Genomic DNA, 19,567 nt, shown 5'->3' on the forward strand with positions numbered 1-19,567 from the left:
GTATTGTAGATATTAATACATATGTCTAGAAAGGATTAGGATATGTGTATTTAGGAAAAATTTTTTTTACGTTTTTGTTTTTTGAGTCCTTGAAGTATCTCTTGTAAGTATATTTTCAATGAGAACAAACATGGTATATTTTGTAAAATGCTGGGAAGTGATAGCTTATGGTTGATTGATGATCTCTGAAGAAGATTTAGCTTTGGGATCAGGGACCAGGCTTGATCACTCAGAGCTTTTGTGTGGCAGAAGTTTTATTATAGTGAAAAAGGACAAAGAAAGCTTCTGACATAGACCTCAGAAGGGAGATAGAGAGTGCCCTGTCACTAGTTTTAGCAAGGGAGCTATATACTTTTTCAATTGGCTATTAACAATAAATCACAAGAACATCTCAAGGTTGTAAAGGTCTTACCAGATTCGCTCCCACAACATACACCTGAAGGTGCCAGGATTAGTCAGAAGGTCCTTAAGAAGGAGAAACATATCCTCAAGCAGGATACATTGTTGTTATGTAATCATTGGTATGGAGTTTAAGGAAGAACATACCCTTGAGCCAGATGAATTGTTTTGTTGTGTAATCATTAGCTTAAAGAAAAAACATTTTATGTGACTAAGATGCAGGAATGTAGAAAAAAAAAAAATGTTTGTCTTTTTCTCCTCCTTGAGAACCCCAGACCCCTTTCTCCTCTTCCTCCTCCTTGTCCTCCTCGACCCCAGACTTCTTATCAACCTACCTAAAAATTAACTTTCTCAAAACAAGTTATGTAGCGGGTACTAGTTCACTGAGATAAAAGTCCCCAAATGAATAGGTTCTCTTTCCTAAAATGCCCTCAGGTAGGAATTTTAGATTTATTTTTTTGGCTCAGGATTTGTGGGTTAGGTCTCATCTTCAGTGTAATTTTCTCTCAAAATTATGAAGCCTTGGAAATGTTGCTTTATAATGGAACTTTTGACAGATCCCTTTAACTGCATATCACTTATACATGGAGGTAGTTTGTTACTTCTTCCAAGGTGTTTGTACCTGAGAGGTGGAATTCATGTTCTATATAAAGGTCAGTTTTAATTAATACGCTGTTTTCCTCATTTTTGACCAATATGAATTGCTTGTAACTTTTGTGTAAAGTAGTTTTCCATGTAGAAATAAAACAAATTGAGCCTTTGTCATATCCATCATCAGTATAACCCACTTAAATGTCAAAAAGTCTATGTAGCCCAAAAGTTTATTTCTAGCGCCTTGGCAGGCCTATTTATTAGAATAAAATAAGATGTAATTATAATATCATTTCATCAGGTACCTCTTTAGATATATCTTTTTCCTTCCACAAAATGTGCTCATATTTTTTATTGCTAAATATTTGTTATCCATGTAGTATTTTTAAAAGCATGTAAATAATAATATTAATAGGATTAGATGTTTCATTAAAGATAAACCACAACTTATTTTATTTTCTCTTTGTCTCTAACTTCCTTAAATTGAAAAACTTCATTGTATTATTCTGTCTCTATGTTTGGACACAAATATTTTACACACTATAATAAGAGTGTTTTATACTCTATAATTTAACTGGATGCTACAACATTCAATGTTTACTTCAAAGAGTAGGTTTTTGGTAAGACATTCTTTCTGAATTTCTATTTAAATTATGCCTTTCCTTTTCTGAATCCTCCATTATACTTTATAGAGTTGACTCTTTTATTCTTTAGTTAAATACATTTCTTTCAAGATACAGGTGTCTTATTAATAATGAGGATAATAATGATAATGAGGATAATAATTATAACTAACTGCTTATTGAGTAAATGCTATGTTCTATGTGATTTACATATTTTTTCTGTACCCTTCAGAACAACATAACCAAACTCTAAGTGAAAGACTTAGAGAGGTTATATTAAATTACTGCATATATATCTGAGTTAGATGGATTCACTCTCAGCTCTATGTGATTTTGAGATCCAAACTCTTACTATTAATTCATACTTCTGTCACTAAATATAGGGATATTTTAAAATAAGGTCAAGAAATTAGCAGTTACTCAATAAGAACAGTTATTTCATTAATCCACGCTACCTTGGATTATTTTATACTACGGTAAATGCCATTCTTTGTTAATGGTTTAATATACATGTATAACTGAGATATAATTTCTCTGAGAATAATAACTTTGCATTTCTCACGTTGTGCATGTAAATGATCAAGCATTATGTTGTATTAACATCACAGACTATAGTATCCCCCTACCCTGGTCTTTCTGTCTTTATGTCAGTATATGCATATTCTAAGGTGTTTCCCTTTCTTTAACTATTTGATTTCATTATTTTATAACTTTTTATCTTGGTAAAATGTAGATGTAAAAATTCTGTCTGTTCTTTTGATGAATTTAAAATATATTGCATACCCTCTGTGTTGTCAATAGACAAACAAAAACCAATATTCACATAAATTTCAGCTCTTAAAACTCTTCTTTATTTCAGTAAATTAGTGAGTATTTATAGATTACTGACATTGCGCCAAGCATTGTGTCATACCTAGGATGGAGAGAGAAAGTGGTGATAAAAATAAAAGACATTAGATTCTTCTAATGAGACACCATACTCAGAGTGAAAAGACACAAAAAATAAACATACAACAAATCAGTAATAAAAAGGTAAATATGTTTTAAGGAATAAACAAGATGTTGTGGCAATGTAGAGGAACACTGACTGTCAGTGCTTGGGAAATCAGGTAAGACTTCCCAGAATAGATAACATTTCATGTAGGTCTACAGGATGAGTAGGAGTTTTCTACAAGGAAAAACAGGGATGTGGAAAACATAATGAAGTGAGTGATAATGCTGTTGGTGACATGATTTTCTAAAATGATGATACTTCTGGATAAAATTATAAACAAACCAATTATAATCTTTCCTTGATTTACATGTTAGTTGCATCTTTGGAAAAATCAGTGTTTATTAAAGCCATGCAAAATACTTTCCACGTGTGAAACAGATTCTAAGCTCACATAATTATAAGATTTTGCATGCATGAATATTTGTGTACATAAGGGAGTCAAATCCCTTATGATTATACAGTGAAAATGACAAATAGATTCAAAGGATTAGATCTGATAGACAGAGTTCCTGAAGAACTATGGACAGAGGTTCGTAACATTGTATAGGAGGAGGTGATCGAACCATCTCCAAGAAAAAGAAATGCAAAAAAGCAAAATGGTTGTCTGAGGAGGCCTTACAGATAGCTGAGAAAAGAAGAGAAGCGAAAGGCAAAGGAGAAAAGGAAAGATATACCTATCTGAATGCAGAGTTCCAAAGAATAGCAAGGAGAGATAAGAAAGCCTTCCTCAGTGATCAATGCAAAGAAATAGAGGAAAACAATAGAATGGGAAAGACTAGAGGTCTCTTCAAGAAAATTAGAGATACCAAGGGAACATTTCATGTAAAGATGGATACGATAAAGGACAGAAACAGCAAGGACCTAATAGAAGCAGAAAATATTAAGAGGTGGCAAGAATACACAGAAGAACTATACAAAAAAGATCTTAATGACCCAAATAACCACAATGGTGTGATCACTTACCTAGAGCCAGATATCCTGGAATGTGGTCAAGTAGGCCTTGTGAAGCATCACTATGATCAAAGCTATTGGAGGTGATGGAATTCCAGTTGAACTATTTCAAATTCTAAAATATGATGCTGTGAAAATGCTGCACTCACTATGTCAGCAAATTTGGAAAACTCAGCAGTGGGCACGGGACTGGAAAGGTCAGTTTTCATTCCAATCCCAAAGAAAGTCAATGCCAAAGAATGTTCAAACTACTGCCCAACTGCACTCATCTCACACACTAGCAAAGTAATGCTTAAAATTCTCCAAGCTAGGCTTCAACAGTATATGAACCAAGAACTTCCAGTTGTTCAAGCTGGATTTAGAAAAGGCAGAGGAACCAGACATCAAATTGCCAATATCCGTTATAGCATACAAAAAGCAAGAGAATTCCAGAAAAACATCTACTTCTGCTTTACTGACTATGCCAAAGCCTTTGACTGTGTGGATCACAACAAAGTGTGGAAAGAGATGGGAATAGCAGACCATCTTACCTGCCTCCTGAGAAACCTGTATGCAGGTCAAGAAAGCAACAGTTAGAACTGGACATGGAACAACAGACTGGTTCCAAATTGGGAAAGCAGTACATCATGGCTGTATATTCTCATCCTGCTCATTTAACTTCTATGCAGAGTACATCATGCAAAATGCTGGGCTGGATGAAGCACAAGCTAGAATCAAGATTGCTGGGAGAAATATCAATAACCTCAGATATGCAGTTGACACTACCATTATGGTAGAAAGTGAAGGGGAACTAAAGAGCCTCTTGAGGAAGGTACATGAGAAGAGTGAAAATGCTGCCTTAAAAGTCAACATTCAAAAAACGAAGATCATGGCATCCGGTCCCATCACTTCATGGCAAATCGATGGGGAAACAATGGAATTAGAGACCAACTTTATTTTCTTGGGCTCCAAAATCACTGCAGATGGTGACTGCAGCCATGAAATTAAAAGACACTTGGTCCTTGAAACAAAAACTATGACAAACCTAGACAGCATGTTAAAAAGCAGCGACATTACTTTGAGGACAAAGATCTGTATAGTCTAAGCTGTGGTTTTTCCAATAGTCATGTATGGATGTGGTGAAGACAATGGCACCCCACTCCAGTACTCTTGCCTGGAAAATCCCATGGATGGGGGAACCTGGTAGGCTGCCGTGTATGGGGTCACACAGAGTCGGACACGACTGAAGCAACTTAGCAGCAGCAACAGCATGTATGGATGTGAGAGTTGGACCATAAAGAAGGCTGGACATTGAATAATTGACGCTTTTGAACTGTGGTGTTGGAGAAGACTCTTGGGAGTCCCTTGGACTGCACGGAAATCAAACCGGTGAATTCTAAAGGAAATCAGTCCTGAATATTCCTTGGAAGGACTGATGCTGAAGTTGTAGCTCCAATCCTTTGGCCACCTGATGCAAAGAACCTACTTATTGGAAAAGACTCTGATGCTGGGAAAGATTGAAGGCAGGAGGAGAAGGGGATGACAGAGGATGAGATGGTTGGATGACATCATTGACTCAATGGACATGCGTTTGAGCAAGCTCTGGGATATGACAAAGGACAGGGAAGCCTGGCCTGCTATATTCCATGGGGTCACAAAGAGTTGGATACGACTGAATGATTGAACAAGAACATATCTGTGTGCATGAACATGTGAGTATATCTGACACTTGGAAGTCATACTGGACTTTTCTCTACTTTGTACTACGTGTAGCATTCCTCGTCTCTACTACTCAGGTGCCATCAGTGCTCTTTCATCCTTATGAAAACAAACAAAAATGCCTTAACAAATTTCTAAAATGCCTCCTAGGTATACTGCTCACAACGATATCCACCTCAAATGAATAATTAAAATAAGAATAATACAATGTATATTTAAAAATAAAATGAAATTCTCTTTTTAGAAAAGGGGATAATCATGTACATAAACTATTTCTTTATCTTTCATATAAGAATTTTGATAGATACCATTTGATGTTGATAAACTAAAATAATAGAAAAATAAAGATATTGTGTAGAATAATATCTGAGAAACTAAAAACTGAAGTGGTTAAGAACATTTTAATCTAGGGACTGAGAATTGGGTTTGAGAGATATTAGTCATAGGATAATTTTACTTTACATATATGTGTAACATCTATATATAAATATGTATTTGTATAATATCTCTGTCCATATATATATATATATATATATATATATATATATATATATATGGATTGATTCTGTGATATGAAAATCAATTCTTGCTCTTTCACTTTTTAACATTTAAAAATAATTGTTTTGAGATAAGTTTACCCATAACAAAAATGTACCTGTTTTACCTATGAAATTTAGTGAGTTTGGAAAATATATAATATAAACCCACCACCATCACATACATATGAGGTTCATTTTTTTTTCCTGAAAAGTTGTCGAGTTCTTCCAGCACTATTTGTTTTACAAGTTGTTTTTTCTATATTAAATTATCCTTGCACCTTTGTTCAAACTTAATTGACCAAATGTATATGGATGTATTTCTTCACTCTGTAATCTGATCCACTTATTTATATGACTTTCCTGTAAGTCTTATTCTCATGTAAGTTCTTCAACTCTTATTTTTGATAATTGTATTCAGTATTTCAGGCCCTTTGAGTTTCCATATAAATTTTAGAGTCAGTTTGTTGATTTCTTGGAATAAGTCCTGCTGAGATTTTGATTGGTATTGCATTTAATCTAGAGATCAGTTTTTGGAAAGTTGTCACTTTAATAATAATGAGTTCTCTAATCCATGAACATGGTATATCTTGATATTTAATTGGGTCTTCCTTAATATGTATCAACAATTTTTATTTTTTTATTTTTCAATATACAGTTCTTATATATAATTTGTTAAATTTAAGCCTTGTTATTTTGTGTTTTTGATGGTATTGTAAGTGGTATGGTGTTTCAAATTTCATTTTCCAGTTGTTCATGGCTAGTACATTTCTGGAATCTCTACTTAATCTCCTAAATTTTCAACATGGATTCTTCACTGTGGATGGTTGCATGTTGAATGTTTCCCAGCACTGTGCACCTTGGAAATTACAACTTCCTGGTCATTCTTTGACTGGTCTCATGGAATTTTATTCTATATGGCTTAGCATTCAGACAGTCTTAAACAGATTTTTATACATTTTAGATGCTCTGACTCTCATAGCAGTCTCCCCTTCAATAGTCTAACCTTCAGACTTTCCTCATCCCTCTCCAAACTCTTACTTCTGTCTTTTCAACACACTAAATCACCCTGTTGTACTTGGGAACCCTCTTCTCCCTGTACAATAGATCAGAAAGTATCACTAATCTAAAAGCTAGTATTATCGTTAGGCTCACCTAGTTTTCCCCCCTTTTTCAGGTGTCTCAGTTTGGCGCTGCTTATCATTTAACTCTGAGAAGAGTTGTTCTGTATGTAGCATATTGTTGATAGTGAAATGAGTACAACTGTACAGTACTTTGAACATTTTTTGACATTGTCTTTATTTGGGATTGGAATGAAAATGGACCTTTTTCAGTCCTGTGACCACTGGTGAGTTTTCCAAATTTGCTGGTGTATTGAATGCAGCACTTTAACAGCATCATCTTTTAGGATTTGAAGTAGCTCAGCTGGATTTCCATCACCTCTACTAGCTTTATTTTTAGTAATGCTTCCTAAGGCCCGCTTGACTTCACAGTCCAGGATGTCTGGCTCTCGGTGAGTGACTTCTGTCTTAGTCAGGCATTAAGCTCGGTTTAGTTTCATTCTCCACTTTTAATTCTACCCTGAATCTTTGATATGCTTTGTGAATGATTTTTACTCCTCCTCCAAGGTTTGAGCCCTTCAACAATATTGATATATTATCTTAGTCCCAGGACGGTTTGCTGCTCTTCCCTTAAATGTAGAGAATTTTTTTCCTTTTAATACTTCTCCTCTTACAATGAGTCTCACTTGAGCACGGGGGTTACAAAGTTTGTTGTTCTTCCCTAGTGACTTAGGCCTCCTGGCGTGCTATGATTCATGGGGTCTCAAAGAGTCGGACACGACTGAGTGACTGACCTCATCTGATCTGAGTGACTTAGGGCCTTTTTTCTATAGGGAAAATGATATTCGTCGGGCCATTCTCCCTTTGCAGGTCTGAATCACAAAGAAAGGCATTTTCTAGTCTTCTGCCTTGCTTCTAATCTTTCTCCTAAACACTTGATGAAGGCTTGTGTAGGAGAGTCTCCCAGTGCTGTGAACTTCCTTTTGTGTCTGTGACTCCCAGGGGTTCTACTCTCTCTTGTTCCCCAAACTTACCTTAAATGATTTTTTAAAAATTAACTTCTTTTTAGTCATTTGTATGGGACCCACCATTTCTTTCTCCTGTGCTCTGATACGGAGGAGTCAGTGCTTGCTTCTCATCCCTTTTTGGTAGAGCCTGACTTTTCTTGGATATTAGAATTTCAGTTACCCTACAACTCAGTTCTCTGATAGATTTTTAAAAAAAATATAAATTTATTTATTTTAATTGGAGGCTAATTACTTTACAGTATTGTATTGATTTTGCCATACATTAACATGAATCCTCCATGGGTATACACGTGTTCCCCATCCTGAACCCCCCTCCCACCTCCCTCCCCGTACCACCCCTCTGGTTTTTATAAGTTATTTTTTGTTCTTTACTGGGATTTTTATGCTAAGATGGAAAAGATGATCTTTCCAGCTTTCTACATTCTAAATGGAAGTGAAACTTCTAAAACAAAAAAATTTAAGTTCCTGTTAGGAAATATAGCTTTTATACTAAGTCAGTGTTTCTCAAATTATTTCTGGTATTGGTATATTATGTATTTATAATACTAATTATAGAACTGTTGCTTTATTCACAATAAAATAGCTATTTGTTACAAGTTAAATGTTACCATTTATTTACATAATTGATGAAATTTAATGAACATCTTTTGTATTTCATTGGTTATACGAGATATTTTTCATACCTAATTCTCATAACACAGTTTTGAAATATGGATTTTACCATTCCTTTTTATGGATGAGAGAAACTGAGGCTTAAAATGATTAAGCTGATTGCCTTGTGTTACGGAGAATTAATATGTAGTAGAGATGAGATTTGAGTCCATATCTTTCTGATTTAAAAATCTGTTCTCTTTCTACTTCATCACAATATATTGTTAATTTCTTTAGTGCCTGGATAAGCACTGAATTACAGGGGGAATGTAATGATAAAATTTTTGCTGGACTTGTGTTACTAAATGCATTTTGATTTCTGCTTAACAAGAGCCAATTTTTTGAACAATAGGCAGTGATATGGGAAATGATGATGCCATCGGAGGGAATGTGAGCAAATATGTGGTGCTTCCAACTGGATACTGTGGACAGCCCAAGAAAGGACATCTTATCTTTGATGCTTGCTTTGAAAGTGGTGAGTGTATCAAAGACCTTTTCTTTTGAGATTGCCTGGTGAGGTTTTTTTTTAAGAATCTTACTCCATATGACCATTTAGTGTGATTCAACCCTTTTAATTTTTTTTACCATAATGAAATAAATTGTGAGTGAAAAATCAGATTTGAATGAATTAACTTGGAAATACTTAAAGTGAAACACAATAAATGTTTTTGTTGTCATAAATGATTAGAAAAATAATGATAGTACTAATGAACATTTATAGAGGACTTTATATTTTATCAAATGCTTATCTAGATATTATTTCTTTCGGGTAAAACTAATATAATTTGACTACTTGATAAATGATTGATAATGAATATCTACTATATGATTCTTAGTCATTCTGAGAGGAGGCTTCTCTATTAAAAAAAAGTTAAAGAATAGATTCAGTTGAATAAAACAGGAAAAGTAATATACTTCATACACAGAAAATGCTATGAGAATTCTGATAGGGGAACTCAGGGCTTGATTGTGAACTTCCAGACAGTAGTAACTGAATCTTGTTAACTTTCTTGAGCCTCACACTCTGAATGGAATGTAAGCATATAGTGTGTATTCAGAATATGTTGAAAATATTAATGAGAAATTAAACATAATTTTGTTTAAAAGATAATTGTTGATTATTTTGGGTTTTGAATGTTGTACTTGCACATGTGTGGGTATGCATGATTGAAGGGACATTTTAGTTTATGAAAGTTCTCTGAACTTTAAGAACCATGGCTGTTTATACCAACAACTGAAAAATTGTTTATGTAGGATTTTCCCCTCTGTTTATTCTATGTTGTTTTAGTATTCTAGGGCTGCCTTTATAAAGAACCATAAACTGATTGACTTAAAAAACAGAAATTTAATGTTTCAGAATTCTGGAGGACAGAAGTCTGAGATTGAGATGTTGACAGGGTTGGTTCCTTCTAAGGGTTGCGAAGAAGATTCTGCTTAGTGTCTCTCCTCTAGCTTACTGTAGTTTGCTAGCAATCTTTGGTGTTCCTTGGTCTGTAGAAATACCATCCTGATTTCTGCCTTCATTTTCATAGGCATTCTCTGTGTGTACATGTCTGTCTCTAAATATTCCCTTTTTATAAGGATATCAGTCATATTGGACTAGGGCCTACTCTAATGACCTGATTTTAACATGATTCCTTCTATAGAAACCGTGTCTCTTATTAGAGTCACAGGGTTAAGACATCAATATACAAATTTTGGGGAGATGTAATTTAATCCATAACACAGTATTGTAGTGTTGTCTTTCCAATCAGACTTGAACACTGTCAACATAATTGGGAACAACATACTGTACTTTCTTTGACTCTTGTATAGCTGTCCTTTGGTGCCTGGGTAGGATTGGTTCTAGGACCCGTGCGGATGCTAAAATCCACATATGTGCAAGTCCTTCATATAAAATGATGTAATATTTGTGTGTAACCTATGCACATCCTCCTGTATACTTTATTGTCTCTAGATTACTTATAATAATATCTTATGCAGTGTAAATGCTATGTAAGTAGTTACCAGCAAGTGGCAAATTCAAGTTTTGCCTTCTGGCACCTTGGAATTGAAAAAAACAAAATTTGATCCTTGGTTCATTGAATCTGGGGATGTGGAACCCATGGATATGGAGGGCTGAGTTCATGTGGATGAAGTTTATTGCTTTTAGATAGGCTTCCATTTTCTTTCTTTCAGAGTTGTGTAATAGGTAAGGTGCACATTATATTTACATTATAATATGTAAAATATGTAATATGTAATATGCACATTGCCTGTTCCTAAGCTGGTGGATAACTAATCTGTGTTTCTTATGAGAAATAAGGTCTATAGGTCAAATATGAACTTTCCTATGAATTCCTGATATGTTTTCTTTCCATATGCCCTTCCATTTAAGTATTATTTTTCCTGGAAAAACATCTACACCACCCTAATTTTATCTCTTGAGAGACACCTGACATTTTTTATGATTTTTAAAAGTTTCTGTTGCTCTTTTCTTCTAGACTATAACCTGCTTCTGGGTAGAATCTGAGTATGGTTAATCCATGTCCTCTTATTGAACCAGGTAGAGTGCTTACAAAATTAAGCAAAAATTAATTCTGTATTTGTTGAATGAAGTAGTTTAAACAACAGAAGTTTGTGGAAAGATTAATTTTCTGATAGGTTTGATGAAAAAGCCATATTTAATTGCTCACTATTATCTAGTCCATCAACTAGTCCAACCAGTTATCCAATTTCTAGTCCAACTTCTCTAGTCTGACTTAGTTGTCCTAGTTCAACTTCTCTCAAGCCTTCATACTTTTGTGGATGCTATTTTCTCTGTGTCCCAGATTCTTTGTTTAGTTGGTAAAATGTTAATTTAGACTCAGGCCAGTATTTCTTTCTCTGAGAAACAGTACCTCTTAGGCGGGTTTGACTATCTCTACCTATATGTTTGCAGGCACCTTTCCTGTGACTTACAGGCCTTTTCCATGATAGCTTTTATTGCATTACAGTCATTTAATAATCCTTTTTTCCTTATCGCTAAAAATTCCTTGAGGTCAGTGACGGTTTCTTATTAATTTTTGTTCTGCCATCTATGGGGTTGCACAGAGTTGGACACGACTGAAGCAACTTAGCAGCAGCAGCAGCAGTACCTAGTGTACTACCAGAAACTGACTCTGATGAAATGGAAATATATGATTTATCTGACAGATATTTCAAAGTAACTGTCATAAAGATTTTTACCAAAATCAAGAAAACATTGCATGAACCAAGTGAGAATTTCAACAAAGAGATGGATAATACTGAAAGTACCAAATAGAAAGCATGACGTTAAAGAACACAGTAACTGAACTGAAAAAATTTCCTAGAAGACTTCAACATCAGACTAAAGTAGAAGAAAGGAGCAGAGAATTTGAATACACATCATTGGAAATGATTTCCTCAGAGGAATAAAGGTAAAAAGAATGAAATAGAGTGAAGAAAGCCTAATGGACTTATGGGATACCATAGAACATATCAATATACTCATTATGAGAGCTCCAGAAGAAGAAAAGAGATAGAGAGGAAGAACCAAAGGAATTTTAAAGGAGGGAAGACATAGAATAAAATAGTCTTCATAAAGTGAGATTTTAAGATTAATAAAAATATTTTACATTTAAAAAATTTTAACAATAGCAACAAGAACATTAAGGGAAAAAACCAATAATAATATTTTTTTTACTTATTGTTTAACCATACCCTGTAAGAAATGATGGATTTATGTAATTTATCTCATTTAACACACACAAGCCTTCTGAGATATTATATCTCTACTTGTAAGTGAGGAAGCTGATACTCAAAAGTGTAAAGTTATTTACTTTGAATTACATGGCTAGCAAGTGGTGTAGTCAAATTTGAAACTGAGAATTTCCTGACTCCAAAGGCCATATTTTTATATATGTATTACATATATGTATTACCTTATTATAGGTCAACTTATGGCATATGGATAATAGACATATTGTTGAAAATTTATCATTAGGTGAAAAGATATATAGGAAAAGGTGTTATGATAAATAAAAAAAAAAAGTTTACTGTTTTAAAATAAGCCATCCAAATAAATACTATGTTTGGTTACCATCATATGAAATTTGAGTTTTATTTTATTATTGATATGCATATACATGTATTGATTATGAAAAGTGCACTATAATTCACACTTCAGGTTAATTGGTTAGCCTGAGAGATTTAGTATGTAGCATTAAATTATTGTGGCATGGAAAAGAGTCAGTGAAACAAAGATATGGGTCAGTTGTTTATCACTTGAAAATCTATCATTTGAAACAGTGGAAATAAAAACTTAAAACATTTTATTTTTAATTCCCCCAGTTGATTTTTCTACATATATTTATATAATCTTTCAAGATTAATGAAGTATTAATTAATTTTATTTCCTTTTAAAATAAAATAAAATACTCTTTATTCTTGGTGCAGCATGAAAATATGCTATAACTGCATTAGAAATCAGGGTTTTTAGCTTAATGCCTCAGTTAAACCTTTTCTTTTTAGATATGCAGTTGACTGATACACTTTTTTGTTTTTTTAAACTTTATTGAGTAATAATTGACAAATATAATTGTGTATATTTAAAATGTACGGTGTGATGATGTGATGATTTGATATACATGTATATTGTAGAATAATTAGCAAGATCATGATAATTAACACATCCATTACCTTACATAGTCAACATAAGCATCTCCTTTTCCCTCCCTGCAGTAAGTATGCTTAAGATGTTAGCAGATATACAATGGAGAAAAGATAGTCTCTTCAACAAGTGGTGCTGGGAAAACTGATTAACTATGTGTAAAAGAATGAAACTAGAACACTTTCTAATATCATAAACCAAAATAAACTCAAAATGGATTAAACACCTAAATGTAAGACCAGAAGCTATAAAACTCTTAGAGGAAAACATAGGCAGAACACTCTCTGACATAAATCACAGCCGAGATCCTCTATGACCCACCTCCCACAATAATGGAAATAAAAGCAAAAATAAACAAATGGGACCTAATTAAACTTAAATGTTTGCACAACAAAGGAAACTTTAAGCAAGGTGATGACAGCCCTCAGAATGGGAGAAAATAATAGCAAATGAAACAACTGACAAAGAATTAATCTCCAAAATATACAAGCAGTTCTTGCAGCTCAATACTAGAAAAACGAACAACCCAATCAAAAAGTGGGCAAAAGACCTAAACAGACATTTTTCCAAAGAAGACATACAGATGACTAATAAACACATGAAAAGATACCCAGCTTCACTCATTATTAGAGAAATGCAAATCAAAATCATGAGATATCGTCTCACACGTCAGAATGGCTATCGTCAAAAAGTCTACAAACAATATTGTTTGTTTTGTTTTTGTTGCTTTATTCCCCAGTTGGCACCTTGCTTTAGTTTTGTTTTCCAGTTTGTGCTGTAGTTAGTATTGTTTTTAAGTGGTTGATACCATTTTTGGTTTCCTTTGCTTGCTGGGTCAGTCTATTGTACTTCATTTCTTTATTGGACTGTTTTGATTTTGTTTATAGATGTATATGTGTGTATATTCCATTATTTTAGTTATTATTTGCCTGATTTTGTAATTGCCATTTGTCTGGGGTGCCTCTTTTCTTTCTTGTTTTTGAGTGTTTGTTTTAATCCCATTTAATGCCATAACAAACCACCTGTGGAATCTCCATTCTCTGGCCAGAGATCAAGCCCTGAGCCTTTGGAGTGGGAGTGCTGACTCAAAGACCCTAGACTACCAGAGAACTCCTAGGGAGTATTAATTAGTGAGAACTCCCACAAAGGCAACCACCTGTATACCAGACCTGGCATCACTAAACTTCCAGCAGCATCCTGTGCAGGAGGCCTTATCCAAACAACCAACAAGACAAAAATACAAACCAAACAATCAGCAGACAGGATTACCACCTCACACAGTCCTGCCCATCAGAGGGGAGAAAAAAAATTGCCTCCTCCAACCTGAACACAAGCACAGGTAACACCCTACACGAAGCTTACACAAACCACAGGACCAACCTTACCCACAGAGGGAAAAAGCCAAAAGGAAGAAAGAATTCAACCTCGAGGTCTGGGGAAAGAAGACTTCAAACACAATAAGTTAAAAAAAAAGGCAAAGGCAGAGAAATACTGTGCAAATGAAGGAACAACCTGGAAACACACAGTCCAAATAAATGAAGAGGAAATAGGCAAACTACCTGAAAAAGAATTCAGAGTAATGATAGTAAAGAGGATCCAAAACCTCGAAAATAGAATGGAGAAAATGCAAGAATCAATTAACACACTTAACAAAAATCTAGAAGATATAAAGAATAAACAAACAGAGACAAACAACACATTTACTGAAATTAAAAAGACTCTAGAAGGAATCAATATCAGAATATTTGAGTCAGAAGAATGGATAAGTGAGCTGGAAGATAGAATAGTAGAAATAACTCCTGAAGAGTTGTAAAGTTATAAAGTAAAAAGAATGAAAAGAGCTTACGATAGTTTGAGACCTCTGGGACAGCATTAAACACACAAACATTCGAATTATAGGGGTCCTAGAAGAAGAAGAGAAAAGGAAACGGTATGAGAAAATTTTTGAAGAGATTATAGTCCAAACTTTCCCCAACATGGGAAAGGAAATAGTCAAGTCCAAGAAGCACAGAGAATTCCATCCAGGATAAACCCAAGGAGAAACACACTAAGACTAATCAAACTAACAAAGATTAAATACAAAGAAAGAATATTAAAAGCAGCAAGGGAAAAGCAACAAGTAATATACAAGGGAAACCCCATATGTTTAATTGCTGATCTTTCAGTGAAAACTCTTCAGGCCAGAAAGGAATGTGAAGTGAAAGTTGCTCAGTTGTGTCCCACTCTTTGCAACCCCATGAACTACACAGTCCATGGAATTCTCCAGGCAAGAATACCGGAGTGGGTAGCCTTTCTCTTCTCCAGGGGATCGTCCCAACCCAAGGATTGAACCCAGGTCTCCCACATCACAGGCAGATTCTTTACCAGCTGAACCACAAGTGAAGCCCGAGAATACTGGAGTGGGTAGCCTATCCTTTTTCCAGCAGATCTTCCCGACCTAGGGATCGAACTGGGGTCTCCTGCATTATAGGTAAATTCTTTACTGACTGAGCTATCAGAAAGGAATCACAGGATATATATAAAGTACTGAAGGAAAAAATCTACAGTCAAGATTACTGTACCCAGCAAGGATCTCATTCAAAATTGACAGAGAAATCAAAAGCTTTACAGACAAGTGAAAGCTAGGAGAATTTAGTACCATAAGACCAGCTTTACAACAAATGTTAAAGGGACTTATATAGACAGGAAATAAAAGAGAAGAAAAAGACCTACAAAAACAAACCACAATTAAGAAAATGGCAATAGGAACATATATATCAATAATTACTTTAAATGTAAATGGATTAAATGCTCCAATCAAAAGACACAGACTGGCTGAATGGATATAAAAACAAGACCCATATATATGCTGTCTACAAAAGACCCACTTTAGCTCTAAAGACTGAAAGTGAGAGGATGGAAAAAATATATTTCATGCAAATGGAAATAAAAAGAAAGCTGGAGTAATAATCCTCATATCAGAAAAAAAAGACCTTAAAATAAAGAATATTACAAGAGATAAGAAAAAAGTCTACAAACTGTAAATGCTGGAGAGGGTATGGAGAAAAGGGAACCCTTTTACACGCTGGTGGGAATGCACACTGGTACAGCCACTATAGAAAACAGTGTGGAGATTCCTTAAAAAACTGGGAATAGAACTGTCATATGACCCAGCAATCCCATTGCTGGGCATTTACCATGAGGAAACCAGAAATGAAAGAGACATATGTACCCCAGTGTTCATAGCAACATTGTTTACAATAGCTAGGACATGGAAGCAAGCTAGATGTCCATCGGCAGATGAATGGATAAGGAAGTTGTGGTACATATACACAATGGAATATTACTCTGCTATAAAAAGGAACACATTTGAGTCAGTTCTAATAAGGTGGATGAACCTGGAGCCTATTCTACAGAGTGAAGTAAGTCAGAAAGAGAAAGACAAATAATGTATATTAGCACACATATATGGAATTTAGAAAGATGCTACCAGCAATCCTCATGCAGAGCAGCAAAGGAGAGACAGAGACACAAAGAACGGACTTTTGGATTCAGTGGGAGAAGGAGAGGGTGGGATGATTTGAGAGAATAGCATTGAAACATGTACATTACCATATGTGAAATAAATGACCAGTGCGAGTTCAATGCATGAAGCAGGGCACCCATAGCCGGTGCTCTGGGACAAACCAGAGGGATAGGGTAGCAAAGGCGATGGGAGGGGGTTCAGGATGTACAGGACACAGGTATACCTGTGGCCAATTCATGTTGATGTATGGCAGAAACCATCACAATATTGTAAAGTAATATCCTCCCATTAAAATAAATAAATTAATTAAAAAAAGATGTTAGCAGTTGTCAAGTGTTTGTTGTTGTTGAGTTGCTAAGTCATATTCAACTCTGCAGCCCCAGGGACTGAGGCATGCCAGGCTCTTCTGTTCAGTTTTCAGGTATATAATACCATATTCTTTAGTCACTGTGCTGTACATTAGATCCTTAGAACTTATAATTGAAATTTTGTACCCTTTGACTTGCTGCTGCTGCTGCTAAGTTGCTTCAGTCGTGTCTGACTCTGTGTGACACCATAGACAGCAGCCCATCAGGCTCCCCCGTCCCTGGGATTTTCCAGGCAAGAACACTGGAGTGGGTTGCCATTGCCTTCTCCAACCCTTTGACCTATATCACTCTATTTCCTCTTTCCTTAGCCCCAGGCAACCCCCATTCTTTTTTTGTGTCTATAAAATCAGCTTCCCTGTGGCATTATTCACAATAGCCAAGATGTAAAAACAACCTAAATGTACTTTGGTGGATAAATGGATACAGAAAATATCTATACTTTTGGACTCAGTGTGTATACATACATACACACACACACACACACACACACACACACGCATATACATAAAGGACATCTTGCCATTTGTGACCACATGGGATGAATCTGGTGGGAATGCTACTTTTTTTTTAAACAAGAGGTAACATAGGATAATACCCCAAAACACAGGTTTTGGTTTCAGTTAGACTTGAATTCATATATTAACTTTAGCATGTACTGGTTATGCCATACTGATGATATCACTTAAAGTTTACTTAAAATTGGGGAAATAAATATATATACTGTAGAATTATTATGCAAATTAGAGATAGCATACAAAATAGGTTTAGCACAATATCTAGTAATGAATTTCAGGTGGTAATTCTGGCACATATAAAATATAACTATTTCAAGGGTGCTGAAATGTACCAGAACTTTTCTTGGTATGTTTACTAGTGTTATTTCCAATACTTAGAAATCTTTGGAATAAAGGAGCCTTAAATTCCCTCCAGAGTTATAATGAGATAAGGACTTAGGTAAGAGTTGTATATTTAAATGGGGAATCTCAGGAAGAACAAGTGAGGGAGTAGGGAGAGTAATACTGGTAAAGAAGTAAAGCTAGCAAAGTACGTGTCCGTTAACAGGTGTGATAATGTTTGTGGGTAGATTAACCTTGGTTAGAGGGAGCCCACTCATACACATGTAGGGTAAAAATTGCATTACTCCTCGCACAAATATAATTAACATGTGTGAAATTTATTTTTTTGCCTGAATTATAGTATTTTATATATTTTTAAATAGGATGATTGATGAGCAAATATTTTCTTTCTGCCAATCATATCATTAAAGTAGATAATCTTAATCAGTCTAATATAACTCCATAATTACTTCATTGCTGTGCATTTCAAAAAGTTAAAACAAAATGATTTTGAAAAAACAAATCCATATTAACTAAGTCCCTGGGGAATGAAGCCAAGGACATATATGGAACTTTAAGAGTCACAAAAATTATACAAGAAAAGAACTAAAAAAAAAAAAAAAAAAACAAACCCAGATAAATAAAGAGAATGGGGAAATGCTCTGCTTAAGTCTTCCTCTTACTAATAACAAGAGGTTTTCTGAGATCCTGTCTCTACTGTGATTTGTAGAAACTTCGTGGGGATTTTGGACTGATTAGATAATTCATTTAGAAAAAATTATTTGGTACCAATTAACCCTTTAATCCTAGAATTCTTTTTAGTATTGGATTAGCTGTGCTTTGGGAGAAGGGAATGGCAATCCACTGCAGTGTTCTTGCCTGGAGAATTCCATGGATGGAGAAGCCTGGAGGGCTGCAGTTTGTGGGGTCGCAGAGAGTCGGACACAACTGAGTGACTAACACACATACACACACACACACACACACTCATGCACAACTTCCTTATCTCTATCACCATGTCTAATTTATTCTTGGTCCTGTTATGGAAAGTTGGTTTATGTCCAGTGGGTGAATTATTCCATCCACCTGCTTATTTAGTGCCTTCTCTGTGTTAGGTATTTTCTGACAAGCATGGAAGATCTTCAACATATTTTTTTTTGTTTTTGGTTATGACTTCATAACCAAAGATTTGAATGCTTTGTACCCATTCCCATACTTCCATTCCTATGTCTCTGTCCCAGACCTCTATGCCTGTAGTCTTTCAGTCTTGTTCTTTACAGTCCTCTTACCAACCAATCCACCAAGACATTTGCCATTACCCAAGAGTCCAAGATTTCTTCCTGAAGATTTCCTTCCTGGAGAAGGAGCAAAGATTTCCTTCCTGAAGAAGGAAATGGCAACCCACTCCAGAATTCTTGCTTGGGAAATCCCATGGACAGAGTAGCCTGAAGTCCATAGGGTCATGCAGAGTTGGACACGACTGAAGCAAGTTAGCAGCAAGAGTCCATGTATATCCTCACTTCATACTACTTCTGCCTCCATACAAAGGAGATTAGTAAATGTACTGCTCTAAACTATTCACTGGGAGATTTTCCTATCACCACATACTTTAAAGAAAACTGAGTGGTATTATATAGCAGAAACAAGTGTTTTTTTAGCTTATGCGAACATATCA

General features: G+C 35.0%; 1 protein-coding gene across 3 annotated transcripts in view; it reads left to right on the forward strand.

Annotated features, from left to right (window-relative positions):
- The window catches only part of AGBL4 (ATP/GTP binding protein like 4), a 1,469,133-nt gene that overhangs the window by 78,426 nt on the left and 1,371,140 nt on the right, over positions 1 to 19,567 (forward strand). For all 3 annotated transcript variants that reach the window (XM_027537317.1, XM_027537316.1, XM_027537319.1), the window contains exon 2: positions 8,885 to 9,007. In XM_027537317.1, coding sequence (XP_027393118.1) covers positions 8,885 to 9,007 — 123 coding nt within the window. The remainder of the gene's footprint in view (positions 1 to 8,884; positions 9,008 to 19,567) is intronic.

This window comes from Bos indicus x Bos taurus, chromosome 3, assembly GCF_003369695.1.
Source record: "Bos indicus x Bos taurus breed Angus x Brahman F1 hybrid chromosome 3, Bos_hybrid_MaternalHap_v2.0, whole genome shotgun sequence".
Taxonomy (NCBI): Eukaryota; Metazoa; Chordata; class Mammalia; order Artiodactyla; family Bovidae; genus Bos; species Bos indicus x Bos taurus.